Source organism: Mus musculus, chromosome 14, assembly GCF_000001635.26.
Source record: "Mus musculus strain C57BL/6J chromosome 14, GRCm38.p6 C57BL/6J".
Lineage (NCBI taxonomy): Eukaryota > Metazoa > Chordata > Mammalia > Rodentia > Muridae > Mus > Mus musculus.
In genome coordinates, this window is record NC_000080.6 from 36079289 (window position 1) to 36100132 (window position 20844).

Below are 20844 nucleotides of genomic sequence, written 5' to 3' on the forward strand. Positions count from 1 at the left end.
AGACTATCGCAGCATGTGCAGGCTGCAGAGAGTGGAGCCAGATGGGGTGCTAATGCTGAGAGTGGAAGTACATACAAGACCCACCTCTATCCTAGAAGCCATCCCCAGTGGATAATGCTAGAAAAGAGAAAATAGACTTCATCACTCTCACTGTGTATACCAACTTCGTAATTATAAGCCTCATGCCCAGCAGTAGATGGCCAATACAGAACAATCCGAGTGGTGTTTTGTGAGGGGTTTGTTTTTAAACTTCTAATTTTATTTATGAGTACATTTTATATGTAAAATATGGCCTCTACAGTTATTTTGTGTACATATTATATTTTACAATTTCATCTTTATGGGATTTCTCTGTGTGTGAATTTCTGTGTCTCTGTGTCTATATGGCTCTCCTGTTCATTTTCGTTGGTATTACTTTGTTTTGTTCTATTCATGTTGGTTTTTATTTTATATTATTTCATTTTTTTCCATTTTTATTAGGTATTTAGCTCATTTACATTTGCAATGCTATACCAAAAGTCCCCCACACCCACCCCCCCCACTCCCCTACCCACCCACTCCCCCTTTTTTGGCCGTGGCATTCCCCTGTACTGGGGCATATAAAGTTTGCAAGTCCAATGGGCCTCTCTTTTGATACATATGCAGCTAGAGACAAGAGCTCCGGGGTACTGCTTAGTTCATACTGTTGTTCCACCTATATGGTTGCAGATCCCTTTAGTTCCTTGGGTACTTTCTCTAGTTCCTCCATTGGGGGCCCTGTGGTTCATTCAGTAGCTGACTGTGAGCATCCACTTCTCTGTTTGCTAGGCCCTGGCATAGTCTCACAAGAGACAGCTATATCTGGGTCCTTTCAGCAAAATCTTGCTAGTGTATGCAATGGTGTCAGCGTTTGGAAGCTGATGATGGGATGGATCTCTGGATATGGCAATCACTAGATGGTCCATCCTTTCGTCACACTTCCAAATTTTGTCTCTGTAACTCCTTCCATGGGTGTTTTGTTTCCTATTCTAAGAAGGGCAAAGTGTCCATACTTTGGTCTTCGTTCTCTTGAGTTTAATGTGTTTAGCAAATTGTATCTTGTATCTTGTTTATCCTAAGTTTCTGGGCTAATATCCACTTATCAGTGAGTACATGTTGTGAGAGTTCCTTTTTGATTGGGTTACCTCACTCAGTATGATGCCCTCCAGGTCCATCCATTCGCCTAGGAATTTCATAAATTCATTCTTTTTAATAGCTGAGTAGTACTCCATTGTGTAAATGTACCACATTTTCTGTATCCATTCCTCTGTTGAGGGGCATCTGGGTTCTTTCCAGCTTCTGGCTATTATAAATAAGGCTGCTATGAACATAGTGGAGCATGTGTCCTTCTTACCGGTTGGGGCATCTTCTGAATATAGGCCCAGAAGAGGTATTGCTGGATCTTCCTTTAGTACTACGTCCAATTTTCTGAGGAACCGCCAGACTGATTTCCAGAGTGGTTGTATAAACTTGCAATCCCACCAACAATGGAGGAGCGTTCCTCTTTCTCCACATCCTCGCCAGCATCTGCTGTCACCTGAATTTTTGATCTTAGCCATTCTGACTGGTGTGAGGTGGAATCTCAGGGTTGTTTTGATTTGCATTTCCCTGATGATTAAGGATGTTGAACATTTTTTCAGGTGCTTCTCTGCCATTTGGTATTCCTTGGGTGAGAAATCTTTGTTCAGTTCTGAGCCCCATTTTTTAATGGGGTTATTTGATTTTATGGAGTCTACCTTCTTGAGTTCTTTATATATATTGGATATTAGTCCCCTGTCTGATTTGGGATAGGTAAAGATCCTTTCCCAATCAGTTGGTGGTATTTTTGTCTTATTGACGGTGTCTTTTGCTTTGCAGAAGCTTTCCAATTTTATTAGGTCCCATTTATCGATTCTCGATCTTACAGCACAAGTCATTGCTGTTCTTTTCAGGAATTTTTCCCCTGTACCCATATCTTCGAGGCTTTTCCCTACTTTCTCCTCTATAAGTTTCAGTGTCTCTGGTTTTATGTGGAGTTCCTTAATCCACTTATTTGATCTTAGTACAAGGAGATAGTAATGGATCAATTCGCAATCTTCTACATGATAACAGCCAGTTTTGCCAGCACCATTTGTTGAAAATGCTGTCTTTTTTTCCACTGGATGGTTTTAGCTCCCTTGTCAAAGATCAAGTGACCGTAGGTGTGTGGGTTCATCTCTGGGTCTTCAATTCTGTTCCATTGGTCTACTTGTCTGTCACTATACCAGTACCATGCAGTTTTTTTTCACAATTGCTCTGTAGTACAGCTTTAGTTCAGGCATGGTATTTCCACCAGAGGTTCTTTTATCCTTGATAAGAGTTTTTGCTATCCTAGGTTTTTTGTTATTCCAGATGAATCTGCCCATTGCCCTTTCTAATTCCTTGAAGAATTGAGTTGGAATTTTGATGGGGATTGCATTGAATCTGTAGATTGCTTTTGGCAAGATAGCCATTTTTACTATATTGATCCTGCCGATCCATGAGCATGGGAGATCTTTCCATCTTCTGAGATCTTCTTTAATTTCTTTCTTCAGAGACATGAAGTTCTTGTCATACAGATCTTTCACTTCCTTAGTTAGAGTCACGCCAAGATATTTTATATTATTTGTGACTATTGAGAAGGGTGTTGTTTCCCTAATTTCTTTCTCAGCCTGTTTATTCTTTGTGTAGAGAAAGGCCAGTGACTTGTTTGAGTTAATTTTATATCCAGCTACTTCACTGAAGCTGTTTATCAGGCTTAGAAGTTCTCTGGTGGAATTTTTAGGGTCACATATATATACTAACGCAAAAAGTGATATTTTGACTTCTTCCTTTCCAATTTGTATCCCCTTGATCTCCTTTTGTTGTCTAATTGCTCTGTCTAGGACATCAAGTACAATGTTGAATAGGTAGGGAGAGAGTGGACAGCCTTGTCTAGTCCCTGATTTTAGTGGGATTGCTTCAAGCTTCTCACCATTTACTTTGATGCTGGCTACTGGTTTGCTGTGGATTGATTTTATCATGTTTAGGTGTGGGCCTTGAATTCCTGATCTTTCCAAGACTTTTTATCATGAATGGGTGTTGGATTTTGTCAAATGCTTTCTCACCATCTAACGAGATGATCATGTGGTTTTTGTCTTTGAGTTTGTTTATATACTGGATTACGTTGGTGGATTTCCGTATATTGAACCATCCCTGCATACCTGGGATGAAACCTACTTGGTCAGGATAGATGATTGTTTTGATGTGTTCTTGGATTCGGTTAGCAAGAACTTTATTGAGGATTTTTGCATCAATATTCATAAGGGATATTGGTCTAAAGTTCTCTATCTTTGTGGGGTCTTTTTGTGGTTTAGGTATCAGAGTAATTGTGGCTTCATAGAATGAGTTGGGTAGAGTACCTTCTATTTCTCGTTTGTGGAATAGTTTGTGAAGAACTGGGATTAGATCTTCTTTGAAGGTCTGATAGAACTCTGCACTAAACCCATCTGATCCTGGGCTTTTTTTGGTTGGGAGACTATTAATGACTGCTTCTATTTCTTTGGGGGATATCAGGCTGTTTAGATCATTAACCTGAACTTGATTCAACTTTGGTACCTGGTATCTGTCTACAAACTTCTCCATTTCATCCAGGTTCTCCAGTTTTGTTGAGTATAGCCTTTTGTAGAAGGATCTGGTGGTGTTTTGGATTTCTTCAGGATCTGTTGTTATGTCTCCCTTTTCATTTCTGATTTTTTCCTGTGCCCTCTAGTGAGTCTGGCTAAGGGTTTGTCTATCTTGTTGATTTTCTCAAAGAACCAGCTCCTCGATTGGTTGATTCTCTGAATAGTTCTTCTTCTTTCCACTTGGTTGATTTTATCCCTGAGTTTGATTATTTCCTGCCGTCTACTCCTCTTGGGTGAATTTGCTTCCTTTTGTTCTAGAGCTTTTAGGTGTGTTGTCAAGCTGCTAATGTATGCTCTCTCTAGTTTCTTTTTGGAGGCACACAGAGCTATGAGTTTTCCTCTTAGAAATGCTTTCATTGTGTCCCATAAGTTTGGGTATGAAGTGGCTTCATTTTCATTGAACTCTAAGAAGTCCTTAATTTCTTTCTTTATTCCTTCCTTGACCAAGGTATATTGAGAAGAGTGTTGTTCAGTTTCCAAGTGAATGTTGGCTTTCTATTATTTATTTTGTTATTGAAGATCAGCCTTAGTGCATGGTGATCTGATAGGATGCATGGGACAATTTCATTATTTTTGTATCTGTTGAGGCCTGTTTTGTGACCTATTATGTGGTCAATTTTGGAGAAGGTACCATGAGGTGCTGAGAAGAAGGTATATCCTTTTGTTTTAGGATAAAATGTTCTGTAGATATCTGTCAGATCCATTTGTTTCAAACTTCTGTTAGTTTCACTGTGTCCCTGTTTAGTTTCTGTTTCCATGATCTGTCAATTGGTGAAAGTGGTGTGTTGAAGTCCCCCACTATTATTGTGTGTGGTGCAATGTGTGCTTTGAGATTTACTAAAGTTTCTTTAATGAATGTGGCTGCCCTTGTATTTGGAGCATAGATATTCAGAATTGATAGTTTCTCTTGGAGGATTTTACCTTTGATGAGAATGAAGTCCCCCTCCTTGACTTTTTTGATGACTTTGGGGTAGAAGTCAATCTTATCAGATATTAAGATGGCTACTCCAGCTTGTTTCTTCATACCATTTGCTTTGAAAATTGTTTTCCAGCCTTTCATTCTGAGGTAGTGTCTATCTTTTTCTCTGAGATGAGTTTCCTGTAAGCAGCAAAATGTTGGGTCTTGTTTGTGCAGCCAGTTTGTTAGTCTATGTCTTTTTATTGGGGAGTTGAGATCATTGGTATTAAGAGATATTAAGGAAAAGTAATTGTTGGTTCCTCTTATTTTTGTTGTTAAAGTTGGCATTCTGTTTTTGTGGCTGTCTTCTTTTAGGTTTGTTGAGGGATTACTTTCTTGTTTTTTCTAGGGCGAGGTTCCCGTCCTTGTATTGTTTTTTTTTTTTTTTTCTGTTATTATCCTTTGAAGGGCTGGATTCGTGGAAAGGTAATGTGTGAATTTGGTTTTGTTGTGGAATACTTTGGTTTCTCCATCTATGCTAATTGAGAGTTTGGCTGGGTATAGTAGCCTTGGCTGGAATTTGTGTTCTCTTAGTGTCTGTATAACATCTGTCCAGGCTCTTCTGGCTTTCATAGTCTCTGGTGAAAAATCTGGTGTAATTCTGATTGGCTTGCCTTTATAAGTTACTTGACCTTTTTCCCTTACTGCTTTTAGTATTCTATCTTTATTTAGTGCACTTGTTGTTCTGATTATTATGTGTTGGGAGGAATTTCTTTTCTGGTCCAGTCTATTTGGAGTTCTGTATGCCTCTTGTATGTTCATGGGCATCTCTTTCTTTAGATTTGGGAAGTTTTCTTCTATAATTTTGTTGAAGATATTTGCTGGTCCTTTGATTTGAAAATCTTCATTCTCATCCACCCCTATTATCCCTAGGCTTGGTCTTCTCATTGTGTCCTGGATTTCCTGGATGTTTTGAGTTAGGATCTTTTTCCATTTTCCATTTTCTTTGATTGTTGTGCCGATGTTCTCTATGGAATCTTCTGCACCTGATATTCTCTCTTCCATCTCTTGTATTCTTTCTGAAAGAAATCTATGGTTCCAGGTTTCTATCCTAGGGTTTCTATCTCCAGTGTTGCCTCACTTTGGGTTTTCTTTATTGTGTGTATTTCCCTTTTTAGGTCTAGTATGGTTTTGTTCATTTCCATCACCTGTTTGGATGTGTTTTCCTCTTTTTCTGTAAGGACTTCTACCTGTTTGTGTTTTCCTGTTTTTCTTTAAGTACTTGTAACTCTTTAGCAGTGTTCTCCTGTATTTCTTTAAGTGAGTTATTAAAGTCCTTCTTGATGTCCTCTACCATCATCATGAGATATGCTTTTAAATCTTGGTCTAGGTTTTCGGGTGTGTTGGGGTGCCCTGGACTGGGCGAAGTGGGAGTGCCGGGTTCTGATGATGGTGAGTGGTCTTGGTTCCTGTTAGTACGATTTCTATGTTTACCTTTCGCCATCTGGTAATCTCTGGAGTTAGTTATTATAGTTGACTCTGTTTAGAGATTGCTCTTCTGGTGATTCTGTTAACGTCTATCAGCAGACCTGGGAGACAGACTCTCTCCTCTGAGTTTCAGTGCTCAGAGCACTCTCTGCTGGCAAGCTCTCCTCTTACAGGGAAGGTACGCAGATATCTTGTGTTTGGACCTCCTCCAAGCCGAAGAAAAAGGCCCCAAACAGGACCTTTCCCAGAAGCTGTGTTGCTTTGGCAGGTCCCAGAAGCTGTCAGCTTCTGTGGTGCACACTCTCACCTGTGCAGACTAAGTTCCTAGGTTCAGCGGAATCCCGGAACAAAAGGTGGTGCCCCCTGCTCCTGAGGCTGAGGCCTTCCGAGCCAGGTAGACACCTGTCCTCTGTTCGGGACGGTGGCTGGCTGTCTGCAGCCCGAAAAGAGTGCTGCCTCAGCGGCTCTGTGCCTCCGCCTGTCCCAGAAGCCATATTATTTCATTTTATTTCCTTAATTTACCTTTGTACACTTAATTAAATCATTTTCTTTATTTACATTCCAAATATTGCCCTGCTTCCCGATGCCCCATTCACAGAATTCTTCACCCCATATCTCCGTCCCCTTTGCCTCCAAGAGGATGCTACCTCACACACTCATCCCTCCCATCTATCGACCATACCATTCTCCCAGCTACCCACCCACTAACCAACTTCCTCCCCACACAAACCCTCCTCGTACCAACACCCTCACCCACCTACCCACTCCCCTCTCACCCCCCAGCATCCTTCCTTCTCTGGGTCATCAAGTCTCTAATGGATTAATCACAAACTCTCCCACTGAGACCAGACCAGGCAGTCCTGTCCTTCATTTATACTGAGTGTCACAAAGCAGCCCATGTATGTTCCTGAGTTGTTAGCTTAAGTCTCTGGGAGCTTTGACAGGTCTTGGTAACTTGATACTGTTATCTTTTCATGGGGTTACCATCCACTTCAAGTCCTTCAACCTTCCCCTAACTCTTCCATATGGATCCCACCCTCAGTCCAATGGTTCACTGTAAGTACAACATGACATCAGTAATAGTGTCAGGATGTGGAGCCTGCTGTGGAATGCTCAAGTTGCCAGTTACTGCATCAACATTCCTTCAGTCTCGGCTTCATTTTAGTACCTAATTTTTTAAAATGTATTTTTATTTATTTATTTACTTTTTGGAGAACTACAATTCTGCTAAGAACCTTGATGGTAGGTAGATGGCTTCATCCCTCCACTAGGGCCATGTCTGCCTACTGGATGTGGTACCCTCAAGTTATCTCCCTACTGTTGAGCAATTTGGTTAGCATCATCTTTATTGATCTCTGGGAGCCCAGGTCTCTGGGTCCTTCTAGAGGTTCCCACTTCACCCCATATCCCTAAACCCCACAGCTAAATATTTTCATTCATTATTCTGTTCCTCTGGGCTTCTCTCCTGTCTCTCCCCCATATCTTAACGTTTCCCCTTTTCCCCTCCCCCTCTCATTTCCCACATAGCTTTCTCCCTTCCTCTGCCTACCTTGACTATTTTGTTTCCCCTTCTAAGTGAGATTGAAGAGAGATTAATGTTAAACTTCCCAAGTTCTGTGAGTTGTATCATAGCTATTCAGTATTTTTTCTAATATCCACTTATCAGTGCATACGTACTATTAAAGTCCTTTTGGCTCTAAGTTTCCTCATTCAGGATATTTGCTAGTTCCATCCATTTGCCTGCAAAATTTATGATGTCCTCATTTTTAATAGCAGAATAGTATACAATTGTGTAAAGGAAACACATTTTTTCTATCGATTCTTTGCTTGAGGGACATACGGGTTGTTTCTCAGTTCTGGCTATTACTAATAAGGCTGATATGAAAATGATAGTGTATTTGTTCTGGTGATAATTTTTTTCATTTTAATATGCTTTTATTTCTAAAGAGAGGCAAAACAAGTACAAGCTACTATGTGTGTAAAGCCTGACATGTGTGCTTGCATATGTGCACATTTGATACTTACATGCTTGTGTGTGTGTGTGTGTTTGTGTATGTGTGTGTATGTGTGTGTAGACTGAACTTTCCTCCTATCACTGGTTAGTTTAAAATTGAGGACTTTGGAAAACTGAATAGACACACACCTGTAAACTAGATCCTTACAACTAGCTGGTGAGTTCCATCTATTGGTAATGGGAACAGGGACATCTAAGTTTAGAGGATGCATCTTTGAAGAGGCAGGTGTGCATGCTAATTTGAATATTATCAAGACATGAACAGCTAACAAAGAGAAGGAAATTCTCAGGTTCCAAGCAACTAGGAGACTGAAAATGTCACCAAAAACTGCAGCCATAAAACTTCCATAGCTGCCCTACAGCATCAAAGGCAGGACTTCAGTAGAGGCCCGTTCATGTTAATCTTCACAAACTGAGATAGCGAAAGAGTAGAAGACTGAAAATCATCATTGACACTAAGGGACTTGGAGTTGAATAGATTCACTGTTAGGAAGACAGACTGTGAAAGGAGACATTGAGTTAATAACAATAGTCGACTTCCAAGATGGCTGGTTTCTTCTTTACACTCTTGATCTTTGATAATCTTGGTAGATTAAAACAGAGGCCTGGCCCCCTCTGCTATTGTTGAGGCCTAATATGTTCAAGATCTATTTAGGAAATGTTCATGCAAAAGTTTTAGAGCAATCGAACATTTTGTTTTTTACCAAACTGACCACCCCTAAAAGTGGTGATAAAGACCCTTGAAAACACAAGACTTGGAGAACTAGATTTATATTTCTGAATGCTTCCTCTGCTCTGTGTAGAAATGCTCTATGCTTGTTCTCTCACTCACTCTCTCTCTCTCTCTCTCTCTCTCTCTCTCTCTCTCTCTCTCTCTTGTATATGTGTACATGTGCATGTGTGTGTGTCTGTCTATGTTTCTCAAGAAAACACAAGCAATTCCTTGGCAGTTGAATCTTTCTACAGTGTTTTCCCTGGTTCGATGTCTTGTAATCTTGCTCCTACAATTCTTCCATCACCTTTTTCATAGGATTCTTCAAGCTTCATCTAATTTTTGTGAATTGGGCCTCTGCATTTGTTTCCATCAGTCTCTGGGTGAGGCCTCTCTGATGATAATTGGGCAGGATGTTAATCTAGGATTATAGCTGAATATCATTAGAAATCACTTCATTGACATCTTTTGCCATTCCTGCTTTGTCCTATTGTGGATCTCTGGGCTATCCATCCTCAGACTTCTACCCTTCAGGTTAAATTTATTGTTTACTGAAATATAGTGATGTTGAACACTGCTTCATGTGCTTCATTGGTCTTGGGAATATCTTCTGTAGATCAATGGTCACTTAACACTTTTAAACATTATAATTTAAGCATCAAATTTTAACCTATTATATCTTTAAATTAATAATTTTTGTACTAAAAGGCCTTTTGAATAATCTTAAAATAGTGTCTTATTAAATATATTCATATTTTGAAAATACTTTCTCTCATAAGATTGTTTTCATAGACAATGGAATACAAACACTAAATATTTATTAAAGCCAAGACTTAAAATAAATGCAGCCTTGAAAAGATCAGGAAGTGTAAAAGGGCTATTTCTCAGAGGAAGGGAAAGGCTGGGTGTGGGGCTGGAACTGCTGCTGGATTGAAATCAGGGGCTGATCCTGAGAGGCAGAAAAACTGGTGTTTGCTGTAGCACAGATGTAAGATAGACTCAAATAAGGGATAGGGTGTGTGTGGGGGGGGGAGGGCATTGTCTACATAGGTAGACCCACTGCAACAAGGGTGCTGCTATACATGAAAGATACACTGTATCTACCAGCATGCTGAGAAACAGGTTACACAGCTGCTATCAGGTGTGCTGGCAGGACGGTTGCTGCCACATCTGGATGTAGTTATGCATGTGTCCCAGATCCTTCTGGTGGCTTTTGTGCTCTCCAGCTCAGGGGGACAAGTTGGATCTGGCTCCAGAGTGGTTGTTTTCCCTACAGATTTACAACTTTTAAGTTCTGGACCTGAGGAGGTGTGTCTTCCCAGATCTGAGTCTTCCTCATTCTTGGCATGGGAATCCTTGTCCTGTTCTTCCCACAACTCGTTCAGAAGCCTATCGACACGGATAAAAAGCTCAGAGTGTGGCATGTGCACACTCAAATAGGCCTTCAGGTATGTCAGAGGTAACAGGTCTGAGGGGTCACAAAAGTCCTCAGGGTTCTTGTCCATCCATGTGTGCAGGAAGGTACAGAGGCTGCTCCTTACTTGTCTATGCTCCACAGAATGAGGGTGGAAGTATGGATACCTAGAGAAGACCAGACAGAATATCACCTGTAAAGTCCCAGCCCTGACCTTACCAAATCTTGGCAGTTCTTTCAGCTGTCAGATATATTATTATTTTACCTGGACAAACTCAGTGCTAGAAATATATCTGTGCAAAGTTTGAACAAATGCTATCTCTATCCAGACATCTCTCTGATTTTCACATGGTTGCCTGGAATATCCTTCACAGATCTCCACTTTGGACAAATCTCTACTGGGTACTCCAATAGTTCTAGAACCTCCTTTACATTTCAGGGAATTGAATTACCAAGGTGTCAGAAATATTGAGTGAGGGATAGGGTACATTTTCTAGGTAAAAGGCCCATCAAAGAGGGTCTAATCCTAAATGCCAACCCTTCACCCAAGCCTGGAGAAAGTTTCTCACTTCCTGCTACTGGGCCCTGACAATTCTGTACACAATAAACAGGCACAGAGAGTGAGAGAGAAAAAGAGACAGAGACAGAGACAGAGATTCAGAGAGACAGCGACAGAGAGACTGAGGTAGACTGAGACAGAAAAAGAGAGACAGACATAGAGAAAGACAGACAGAGAAACAGAGACATAGAGACAGCTACAGTGACAGTGACAATCAGAGAGAGACAGAGAGATACAGACAGAGAGAGACAGAGAGAGTGAAAGATAGAGACAGACAGAGTGACAGATAGACAGAGAGTCAGATAGTCAAACAGAAATAGAGATGCAGATACTGAGAAACAGAGACAAAGAGAGACAGACAGAGTCAGACAGAAACAAACAGAGAAACAGGCAGAGAGAGAGAAAGAGAGACAGAGAGAGAGAGAAAGAAAGAGAGACAGAAAGAGAGACAGGCAGAGAGGGAGAGAGAGAGAGAGAGAGAGAGAGAGAGAGAGAGAGAGAGAGAGAGAGAGAGAGAGAAAGAGAGAGAATATATCCCAGAACAAGCAATAGGATGGAAGAACTATAGGCTTTGAGATGGGCACTCACCTCATGAACAGCAGGCCCAGTACCTGTAGGGGGGTGACAAAGCTTCTGTATGTGGAGAGAAATGTAGGGACAAAGAAGTGTCTCCTTCCTGCAGTGAAGGCACCAGGTTGTTCACCAACTTAACAACCATTTCAGCACTGATGGGAGACTCTCTACGTGGCTCCCTCAGATCCTGTGGGGGAGAAATATTCTCACAGTTAGGAAAGATTAAGATCAAGGACTCAAATAGACATAGGTCTGCAGCATTCTCATTGGTTCCTCTCATTCTAAGATTTCCTAAATTATCATTCCTGTGTTCCATCCAATAGATGACTATTAGCATCCACTTCTGTAATTGCCAGGCAGTGGCATAACATCCCATGAGATCAGCTATATCAGGGTCCTTTCAGCAAAATCTTGATGGCATATGCAATAGTGTCTGGGTTTGGTGGCTGATTATGGGATGGATCCCCAGTGGGGTGGTCTCTGAAAGGTCCATCCTTTCATCTTAGCTCCAAACTTTGCCTCTATAACTCCTTCCATAGGTATTTTGTTCCCTATGGTAAGGAGGAATGAAGTATCCACACGTTGGTCTTCTTTCTTCTTGATTTTCTTGTGTTTTCCCAATTGTATCTTGGATATTCTAAGTTTCTGGGCTAATATCCACTTCTCAGTGTTTGCATATCAATGCAAATCAAAACACCCTAAGGTTCTATCTCACAGCAGTCAGAATGGCTAAGATCAATAATTCAGGTGACAGCAGATGCTGCCGAGGATGTCTAGAAAGAGGAAGACTCCTCCATTGCTGGTGGGATTGCAAGCTTTTACAGCGACTCTGGAAGTCAGTGTGGCAGTTCCTAGTAAACTGGACAGAGTATTACTAGAAGATTCAGCAATACTGCTCCTGGGCATGACCCAGAATATGTTCCAAAATGTAATAAGGACACATGATCCTCTATGTTCATAAGAGCAGTTTTTATGATAGCCAGAAGCTGGAAGAACCCAGGTGTCCCTCAACAGAGGAATGGATACAGAAAATGTGGTCCATTTACAGAATGGAATACTACTCAGCTATTATATATAATAAATTTATGAAATTCTTCTGTACATGGAGGTATCTGGAGGACATCATCCTGAGTGAGGTAACTTAATCACAAACGATGTCACTTGATATGCACTCACTGAGAAGTGGATATTAGCCCAGAAACTTAGAATACCCAAGATACAATTTGCAAAACACAAGAAAATCAAGAAGAAGGAAGACCAACGTGGGGATATTTCATTCCTCCTTAGAATACAGAACAAAATACCCATGGAAGGAGTTACAGAGACAAAGTTTAGAGCTACCACAAAAGGATGAACCATCCAGAGACTATCCCACCAAGGGATCCATCCCAGATTTAGCCACCAAACCCAGGCACTTGCATATGCCTGCCTGTTTTTGCTGAAAGGACCTTGATATAACTGTTCTGTGTGAGCCTATGCCAGTGCCTGGCAATTACAGAAGTGGATGCTCACAGTCATCTATTGGATGGAACACAGTGTACCCAATGAAGGAGCTACAGAAATTACCCAAGGAGCTGAAGGGGTCTTCAACCGATAGGTGGAACAAAATTATGAACTAACCAGTATCCCAAGAGCTCGTGTCTCTAGCTGCATATGTAGTAGAAGATGGCCTAACCAGCCATCATTGGAAGAGTTGCCCCTTTGTTTTGCAAACTTTATGTGCCCCAGCACAAAGGAATGCCAGGTACAAAAAGTGGGAAGGTATAGGGAACTGGATAGCATTTGAAATGTAAATAAAGAAAATATCTAATAAAAATATAAAATAAAAAAATTAATCTATTCATTAATACATTTATTCATTCATCCTCACAATATTAGTGTGAAAGCTAAATATCTCTGTGTTCAGTCATCCTGTGTGTGGCTGATAAAGTCCATTTTCTGGCTTATCTTTGTGACTTCCTTTGTGTTCTCATGTGGCAGAGCAAAGGTAGAACATAATTCTAAGGACATTCATCACATTCCTGAGGAGTGGATCTTCATGACTTATCCAACATCACATCTTGGAAGCTGTACCTCTAAGTTCTCTTTCTACCATCAACCTGAAGGATGCTCTAAACATAAAATTGGAAGACGCTTTTATCCACATGAGCAATACATGTAGAATGGGGGCATTGACAGAGAAAAAAAGATCAGTTATTGACAGGGGCTAGGAGAAGAGGTGATTGGGAGATGACTTGTTAATGATCACTAGATTCCTTGTTTGTAGGAACAATGTGTATAGAGTGAATATAGACAGTGATTGTACAGCACTGTGTATGCATGAATTGCTCAGCCTAAAATGGTAAGAATTATATGAGGTAAGATTTGCTTCATTTAATGCAAAGTAGCTTCACACCTTCTCAAAAATCATAAGCTCTCTTAATCTTGAATGGACTTATTTTTGCATATATTTACAATAAAATATTTTGAAATGTGCAAAATATGCTTTATACCATATACTCACACATATATGCACTGATATAAATACAACTGTGTTGATACCCTTTCCTTTATCCTAGCCACAAATTACTTCTCTGATGCAGTAAAAGATGTAGTTACTTAAGGGATATCATCTTTATCAGACAGAATGAAAAAAAATAAAAACAAAGTCCAAATATTTTCATCCTTCTATGGTCCATTATTACCTTCAGTATAAAATCTGCAGTGTCTGTACTGCTTTCCCACATCTGGTCTGTGATATTCCTGGCTCCCAGCTGTTATTCAATCACATAAGTTCATCAACCCTACCTTACCTCTGCATTTACACAAAGGTTACAAGTACTCACAAATTTACTCTCTGGTACACATTGCATCATGAGGATGAAAACAGTTACAAGCTTTCGAGGATCTCTTAACAGCCCAGTCCACCAGGAGATGATTTTGCTCATATACATTCAGAAAAGATACATGGCAAATTTTCTGTACTTCCACATCCTGATTTTTGTTTTCTTCTTTTCTCATTTCCTTGTTAATTAATTAAAACAAATTTTCATATGTAATATCAATAGAGTAACTTTGGAAACTATTTTCATTGAAATTATATAATTTTGTGCAATATATTCTGGTTAGGGTTCCCCTCCCACAGTCCAACATTCTACCCATTTCTTCACCCACCAAAATCTACACTATTTGCCAAATGGGAAAAAGAAACAATGAAGGCATTGCGAAAAAGAGTAAAGGAAGAATAAACAGAAATTTACTTCATTTTGACAAAGGAGACAAGATGTTAACCACGAAACTGCTCCCCATTCTGGAGTACCAAGGATTCTGAACACATGCACATGACTTGGACTCCTCAGATCACTGGCTTGCTCAACATGGACCCAGACACTCTGTATGAAGGAGGGAGCTGACCAGGAGATGAACAGTGAATGACTTGGGAGCAAACACAACTGGGAACAGGAGAAAAAGAAAACACATAGTAGAGAGGAAGAGATGGGATACTAGCAAGTGAGAGAGATGAGCAACTAGAGAATAGGTTGGCTGCCACATAACACAGGATGGGGACAGAGAAAGAGGGGAAGTCTTCTTTCATTCCATTGCTGTGACAAGCACCATGACTAAATGCAATGTAGGGAAGGCAAAACTTTCTTGAAGGTGGCAGGTCAGAGTCCATCACTGAGGACTGTAGGGTCAAGAACCCAAGCAGGATTGGGAAGAATAGGTAATACTGAATTAATTCACCCAGAAAGATTGCTGGGGGAAGAGGGGACTTCTATCTTGTAACCTGGTGAATGTGGCTGAGCCAGCTGATTACAGAGAGCTGCAAACATCTGGGATGGATTCTTAATACGATCTTGGGGGTGGAAAATAATAATGGAAAGACATTCCTGTTTTGGAACAATGACATTGCAGGGCTGGTGCCTGACATAGGTATGCATGTATTCTCATTCCACAGAGAATACATGCACACAGACACACACAGACACACACACAGACACACACACACAGGCACACACACAGACACACACACAAGGTCACATAAAAGCAAGGCATCATGGCTTGGGTTTATGGTAGACTGGGCTAAAAGTTTAGGAAGTAGGGTTACAGGTTTACTTTAACAGTAGTGACACAGATTGCAAGGCTGATGTACTGCCTATATCCAAACAACCCTGTGAGCAATGGAACAGGAAGCACCTATGTAACTGTATCTATTTGTATTCCTGGGAGGTTGAAGTGGATCTAGGAGCTTTATAAGAAAGTCCTGTTGAAGACAGGACAGTAGTGAGATCACCCTCTTGGCAATGACCTCATAATGAAGCCCTACATAGCCAAGTTCTGAGAGGCAGCCCCACAGACTCACTTTTCAGAGACACTAGAGAGGGCAAGATGTTCTCTTGGTGTCTTAGGACTACTAGAGGCTTGGGCCTCAAGAAAGAAAACAGAGAAGGCCATGGAAGTGTCTGGAGGCACAGGGTTCACTCTTGCCTTCAACGCCTGTGGCCATTTTCCAGAAAGGGAAAAACTGTGACCAAGGGTAAGCAAGACCAGAACCACACAGACCAGGTAAACACTTTCTTTTCTCTCTGTGTTTGGCAGAATGATAATTTAGGAAATCTTAGAATGAGAGGAACCAATGAGAATGCTGCAGACCTATGTCTATTTGAGTCCTTGATCTTAATCTTTCCTAACTGTGAGAATATTTCTCCCCCACAGGATCTGAGGGAGCCACGTAGAGAGTCTCCCATCAGTGCTGAAATGGTTGTTAAGTTGGTGAACAACCTGGTGCCTTCACTGCAGGAAGGAGACCACTTCTTTGTCTCTATATTTCTCTCCACATACAGAAGCTTTGTTACCCCCCTACAGGTACTGGGCCTGCTGTTCATGAGGTGAGTGCCCATCTCAAAGCCTATAGTTCTTCCATCCTATTGCTGGTTCTGGGATATCTTCTCTCTCTCTCTCTCTCTCTCTCTCTCTCTCTCTCTCTCTCTCTCTCTATCTTTCTCTCTCTCTCTGCCTGTCTCTCTGTTTCTGTTTTACTCTGTCTGTCTCTCTTTGTCTCTGTTTCTCAGTATCTGCCTCTATATTTCTGTTTGTCTATCTGACTCTCTGTCTATCTGTCACTCTGTCTGTCTCTATCTCTCACTCTCTCTCTGTCTCTATCTCTCTCTGTCTCTCTCTGATTGTCGCTGACCCTGTAGCTGTCTCCGTGTCTCTGTTTCTCTGTCTGGTGTCTCTATGTCTGTCTCTTTCTTTCTGTCTGTCTCAGTCTGCCTCAGTCTCTCTGCCGCTGTCTCTCTGAATCTCTGTCTCTGTCTCTTTCTCTCTCTCTCACTCTCTGTGCCTGTTTATTGTGTACAGAATTGTCAGGGCCCAGTAGCTGGAAGTGAGAAACTTTGTCCAGGTTTGGGTGAAGGGATGGCATTTAGGAGCTGAGACCCTCTTTGATGGGCCTTTTACCTAGAAAATGCACCCTATCCCTCACTCAATATTTTTGACACCTTGGTAATTCACTTCCCTGAAATGTAAAGGAGGTTCTAGAACTATTGGAGTACCCAGTAGAGATTTGTCCAAAGTGGAGATCTGTGAAGGATATTCCAGGCAACCATGTGATCAACCAGAGAGATGTCTGGATAGAGATAGCATTTGTTCAAACTTTGCACAGATATATTTAGAGCACCGAGTTTGTCCAGGTAAAATAATAATATATCTGACAGCTGAAAGAACTGCCAAGATTTGGTAAGGTCGGGGCTGGGACTTTACAGGTGATATTCTGTCTGGTCTTCTCTAGGTATCCATACTTCCACCCTCATTCTGTTGAGCATAGACAAGTAAGGAGCAGCCTCTGTAACTTCCTGCACACATGGATGGACAAGAACCCTGAGGACTTTTGTGACCCCTCAGACATGTTACCTCTGACATACCTGAAGGCCTATTTGAGTGTGCACATGCCACACTCTGAGCTTTTTATCCGTGTCGATAGGCTTCTGAACGAGTTGTGGGAAGAACAGGACAAGGATTCCCATGCCAAGAATGAGGAAGACTCAGATCTGGGAAGACATACCTCCTCCGATCCAGAACTTAAACGTTGTAAATAGCAGAGGGGGCCAGGCCTCTGTTTTAATCTACCAAGATTATCAAAGATCAAGAGGGTAAAGAAGAAACCAGCCATCTTGGAAGTCGACTATTGTTATTAACTCAATGTCTCCTTTCACAATCTGTCTTCCTAACAGTGAATCTATTCAACTCCAAGTCCCTTAGTGTCAATGATGATTTTCAGTCTTCCACTCTTTTGCTATCTCAGTTAGTTTGTGAAGATTAACAGGAAGGGGCCTCTACTGAAGTCCTGCCTGTGCTGCTATAGGGCACCTATGGAAGTTTTATGGCTGCAGTTTTTGGTGACATAATCAGTCTCCTAGATGCTTGGAACCTGATAATTTCTTTCTCTTTGTTAGCTGTTCATGTCTTGATAATATTCAAATTATCAAGCACAACTGCCTCTTCAAAGATGCATCCTCTGAACTTAGATGTCCCTGTTCCTATTACCAATAGATTGAACTCACCAGGTAGTTGTAAGGATCTAGTATACAGGTGTGTATCTATTCAGTTTTCCAGAGTCCTCAGTTTTAAACTAACCAGTGAGAGGAGGAAAGTTCAGTCTACACACACACTCAAACACCCCCCCCCACACACACATACACAAGAATATATACATCACCTGTACGCATACGCAAGCACTCATTGCCAGCCTTACACACACTTGGAAGCTTGCACTTGTTCTGATTCTCTTTAGAAATAAAAAAAACATTTAAAAAGGAAAAAAATTACCACTAGGACATATACACTATTATTTTCATAGCAGCCTTATTAGTAATAGCCTGAACTTAGAAACAACCCATATGTCCCTCAAGCAAAGAATGGATAGAGAAAATGTGGTTCATTACACAATTGTATTCTATTTTCCATTTAAAAATGAGGACATCAGATACAAGATACAATTTGCAAAACACATGAAACTTAAGAAGAACGAAGACCAAAGTGTGGACACTTTGTCCCTTCTTAGAATTGGGAACAAAATACCCATGTCAGGAGTTACAGAGACAAAGTTTGGAGCTGAGACCAAAGGATGGACCATCTATTGGCTGCCATATCCGGGGATCCATCCCATAATCAGCCTCCAAAGGCTGACACCATTGCATACACTAGCAAGATTTTGCTGAAAGGACTGTGATATAGTTGTCTCTTGTGAGGCTATGCTGGGGCCTGACAAACACAGAAGTGGATGCTCACAGTCAGCTATTGGATGGAACACAGGGCCCCCCAATGGAGGAGTTAGAGAAAGTACCCAAGGATCTAAAGGGGTCTGCAACCCTATAGGTAGAACAACAATATGAACTAACCAGTACCCCCGGAGCTCCTGTCTCTACCTGCATATATATCAGAGGATGGCCTAGTTGGCCATCATTGGGAAGAGAGACCCCTTGGTCTTACAAACTTTATATGACTCAGTATGGGGTTATGCCAGGGCCAAGAAAGGGGAGTGGGTAGGTAGGGGAGTGGGGGGGGGCAGGTCTGGGGGACTTTTGGGATAGCATTTGAAATGTAAATGAAGAAAATATCTAATTTTTAAAAAATGAGGATATTATGAATTTTGCAGGCAAATGGATGGAACTATTAAATATCCTGTGTGAGGTGACATAGAACCAAAAGGACATTCATGGTATGTATGCACTGAAAAGTTCATATTAGCCAAAATACTGAATACCCATGATACAACTCGCAGAATTCAGGAAGTTTAACAAGAATTAAGGCCCAACTTCAATCTCACTTAGAAGGGGGAACAAAATATTCAAGGAGGCAGAAGAATCTGGGAACCTCTGTGGGGGATGGGACAGGGAGGGGAAAAGGGGAAAAGATAAGATATGGGGAGAGACAGGAGAGAAGCCCAGAGTGCCAGAAGAATGAATGAATATATGCAGCTGTAGGCTGTAGGGATATGGGGTGAAGTGGGAACCTCTAGAAATTCCCAGACCTGGGCTCCCAGAGATCAATAAAGATGATGCTAACCCAATTGCTCAGCAGTAGGGAGACAGAACTTGAAAGAACTACATCTAGTAGGCAGTCATGACCCCCAGTGGAGGAATGAAGCCGTGCACCTACTATCAAGGTTCTTCCCAGAATTGTTCTTCTCCAAAAAAATATGTAGGAATAAAATGAAGTCGAGACTGAAGGAAAGTTGATGCAGTAACTGGCAACTTGAGCACTCCACAGCAGGCTCCACATCCTGACACTATTACTGATGTCATGTTGTATTTACAGCGAACCATTGGACTGAGGTTTGGGATCCATATGGAAGAGTTAGGGGAAGGATGAAGGACTTGAAGTGGATGGTAACCCCATGAAAAGATAACAGTATCAAGTTACCAAGACCTGTCAAAGCTCCCAGAGACTAAGCTAACAACCCATGAACATACATGGGCTGCTTTGTGACCCTCAGCACAAATGAAGTACAGGACTGGCTGGTCTGGTCTCATTGGGAGAGTATGTGATTAATCCACTAGAGACTTGATGACCCAGAGAAGGAGGGATGCTGGGGGGTGAGAGGGGAGTGGGTAGGTGGGTGAGGGTGTTGGTAGGAGGAGGGTTTGTGTGGGAGGAAGTTGGTTAGTGGGTGGGAAGCTGGGAGAATGGTATGGTGGATAGATGGGAGGGATGAGTGTGTGAGATAGCATCCTCTTGGAGGCAAAGAGGACGGAGATATGGGGTGAAGAATTCTGTGACAGGGCATCAGGAAGCAGGGCAACATTTGAAATGTAAATAAATAAAATAATTTAATTTACAAAGAAAAAGGTAAAATAAGGAAATAAAATAAAATACAAACAAACAGGAATAGAACAAAACAAAGTAATAGTGTAGCTGCCTGTGGCCACACTACCTTGGTTCCTGAGTGGGAGGCCGAAGCTGTATGGAAGGAAATGGCCGGAGAAATAATGGAGGCCAAGACATATTTCTATTCATGGGCCCCAAAGTTTAATAAGAGTCTGTGCTTATAAAGAGGGGAGACTTATCTCCTGCATATCTATTTTGATGCTCATCACTGGCCTGTAGGCAATCTGCCCTACAGAACTTGTTTGGCAAGTAGGTGTAAATTACTGGATTGCTTGCAATCTCTGGAATATCTCAAGGGCCTCTCAGCAGGTAGCAGTGCCTTGGAGAAGAGCAGTGGCAGGTGACAGAACAATAGAGCTATCTAAGTCAGAAGGTTACACCCCAGGTGGTCTTATACTCAGTGGCAGCTAGGTCTGAATCAGCCTGCTTCAAGGCTGGGAGAGGCTACATAATAGCAACAGAAATGCACAAGAAAGCCATATAGACACAGAGACACACACATTCACACGCAAATCTCATAAAGATAAAATTGTAAAATATAATATGTACACAAAATAACTGTAGAGGCCATAGGGCAAAATAAAAAAAGTACTCAAAAATAAAATTAGAAGATTAAAAACAAAACCCTCACCAAACAC

At 41.3% G+C, this 20844-nt stretch overlaps 1 protein-coding gene and 1 pseudogene across 2 annotated transcripts; one reads left to right on the plus strand and one right to left on the minus strand.

The window, feature by feature from the left end:
- Positions 1-9673: 9673 nt before the first annotated feature.
- On the minus strand, positions 9674-14190 carry Gm7853 (annotated as a pseudogene).
- A 1463-nt stretch (positions 14191-15653) lies between these two features.
- On the plus strand, positions 15654-18113 carry 4930474N05Rik (RIKEN cDNA 4930474N05 gene). 2 transcript variants are annotated; one of them, XM_006518825.2, is made up of 3 exons: positions 15654-15883; positions 16034-16206; positions 17301-18113. In XM_006518825.2, exons 1-3 carry the CDS (start codon positions 15707-15709, stop codon positions 17413-17415), a joined length of 465 nt encoding a protein of 154 aa, XP_006518888.1. In that variant the 5' UTR covers positions 15654-15706; the 3' UTR covers positions 17416-18113. The 2 variants fall into 2 exon arrangements, with proteins under 2 accessions (XP_006518888.1, NP_778173.1); NM_175008.3 differs by having other exon boundaries at positions 15677-15883; positions 17109-17567.
- Positions 18114-20844: the final 2731 nt, after the last annotated feature.

Bases quoted from the DNA above. Each gene is read 5' to 3' on its own strand.
- 4930474N05Rik (NM_175008.3), top strand. From the start codon at position 15,707: ATGTTCTCTTGGTGTCTTAGGACTACTAGAGGCTTGGGCCTCAAGAAA. The intron at 15,884-16,033 runs GTAAACACTTTC...TCTCCCCCACAG, and splicing joins ACCAGAACCACACAGACCAG to GATCTGAGGGAGCCACGTAG. The intron at 16,207-17,108 runs GTGAGTGCCCAT...GGTCTTCTCTAG, and splicing joins CTGGGCCTGCTGTTCATGAG to GTATCCATACTTCCACCCTC.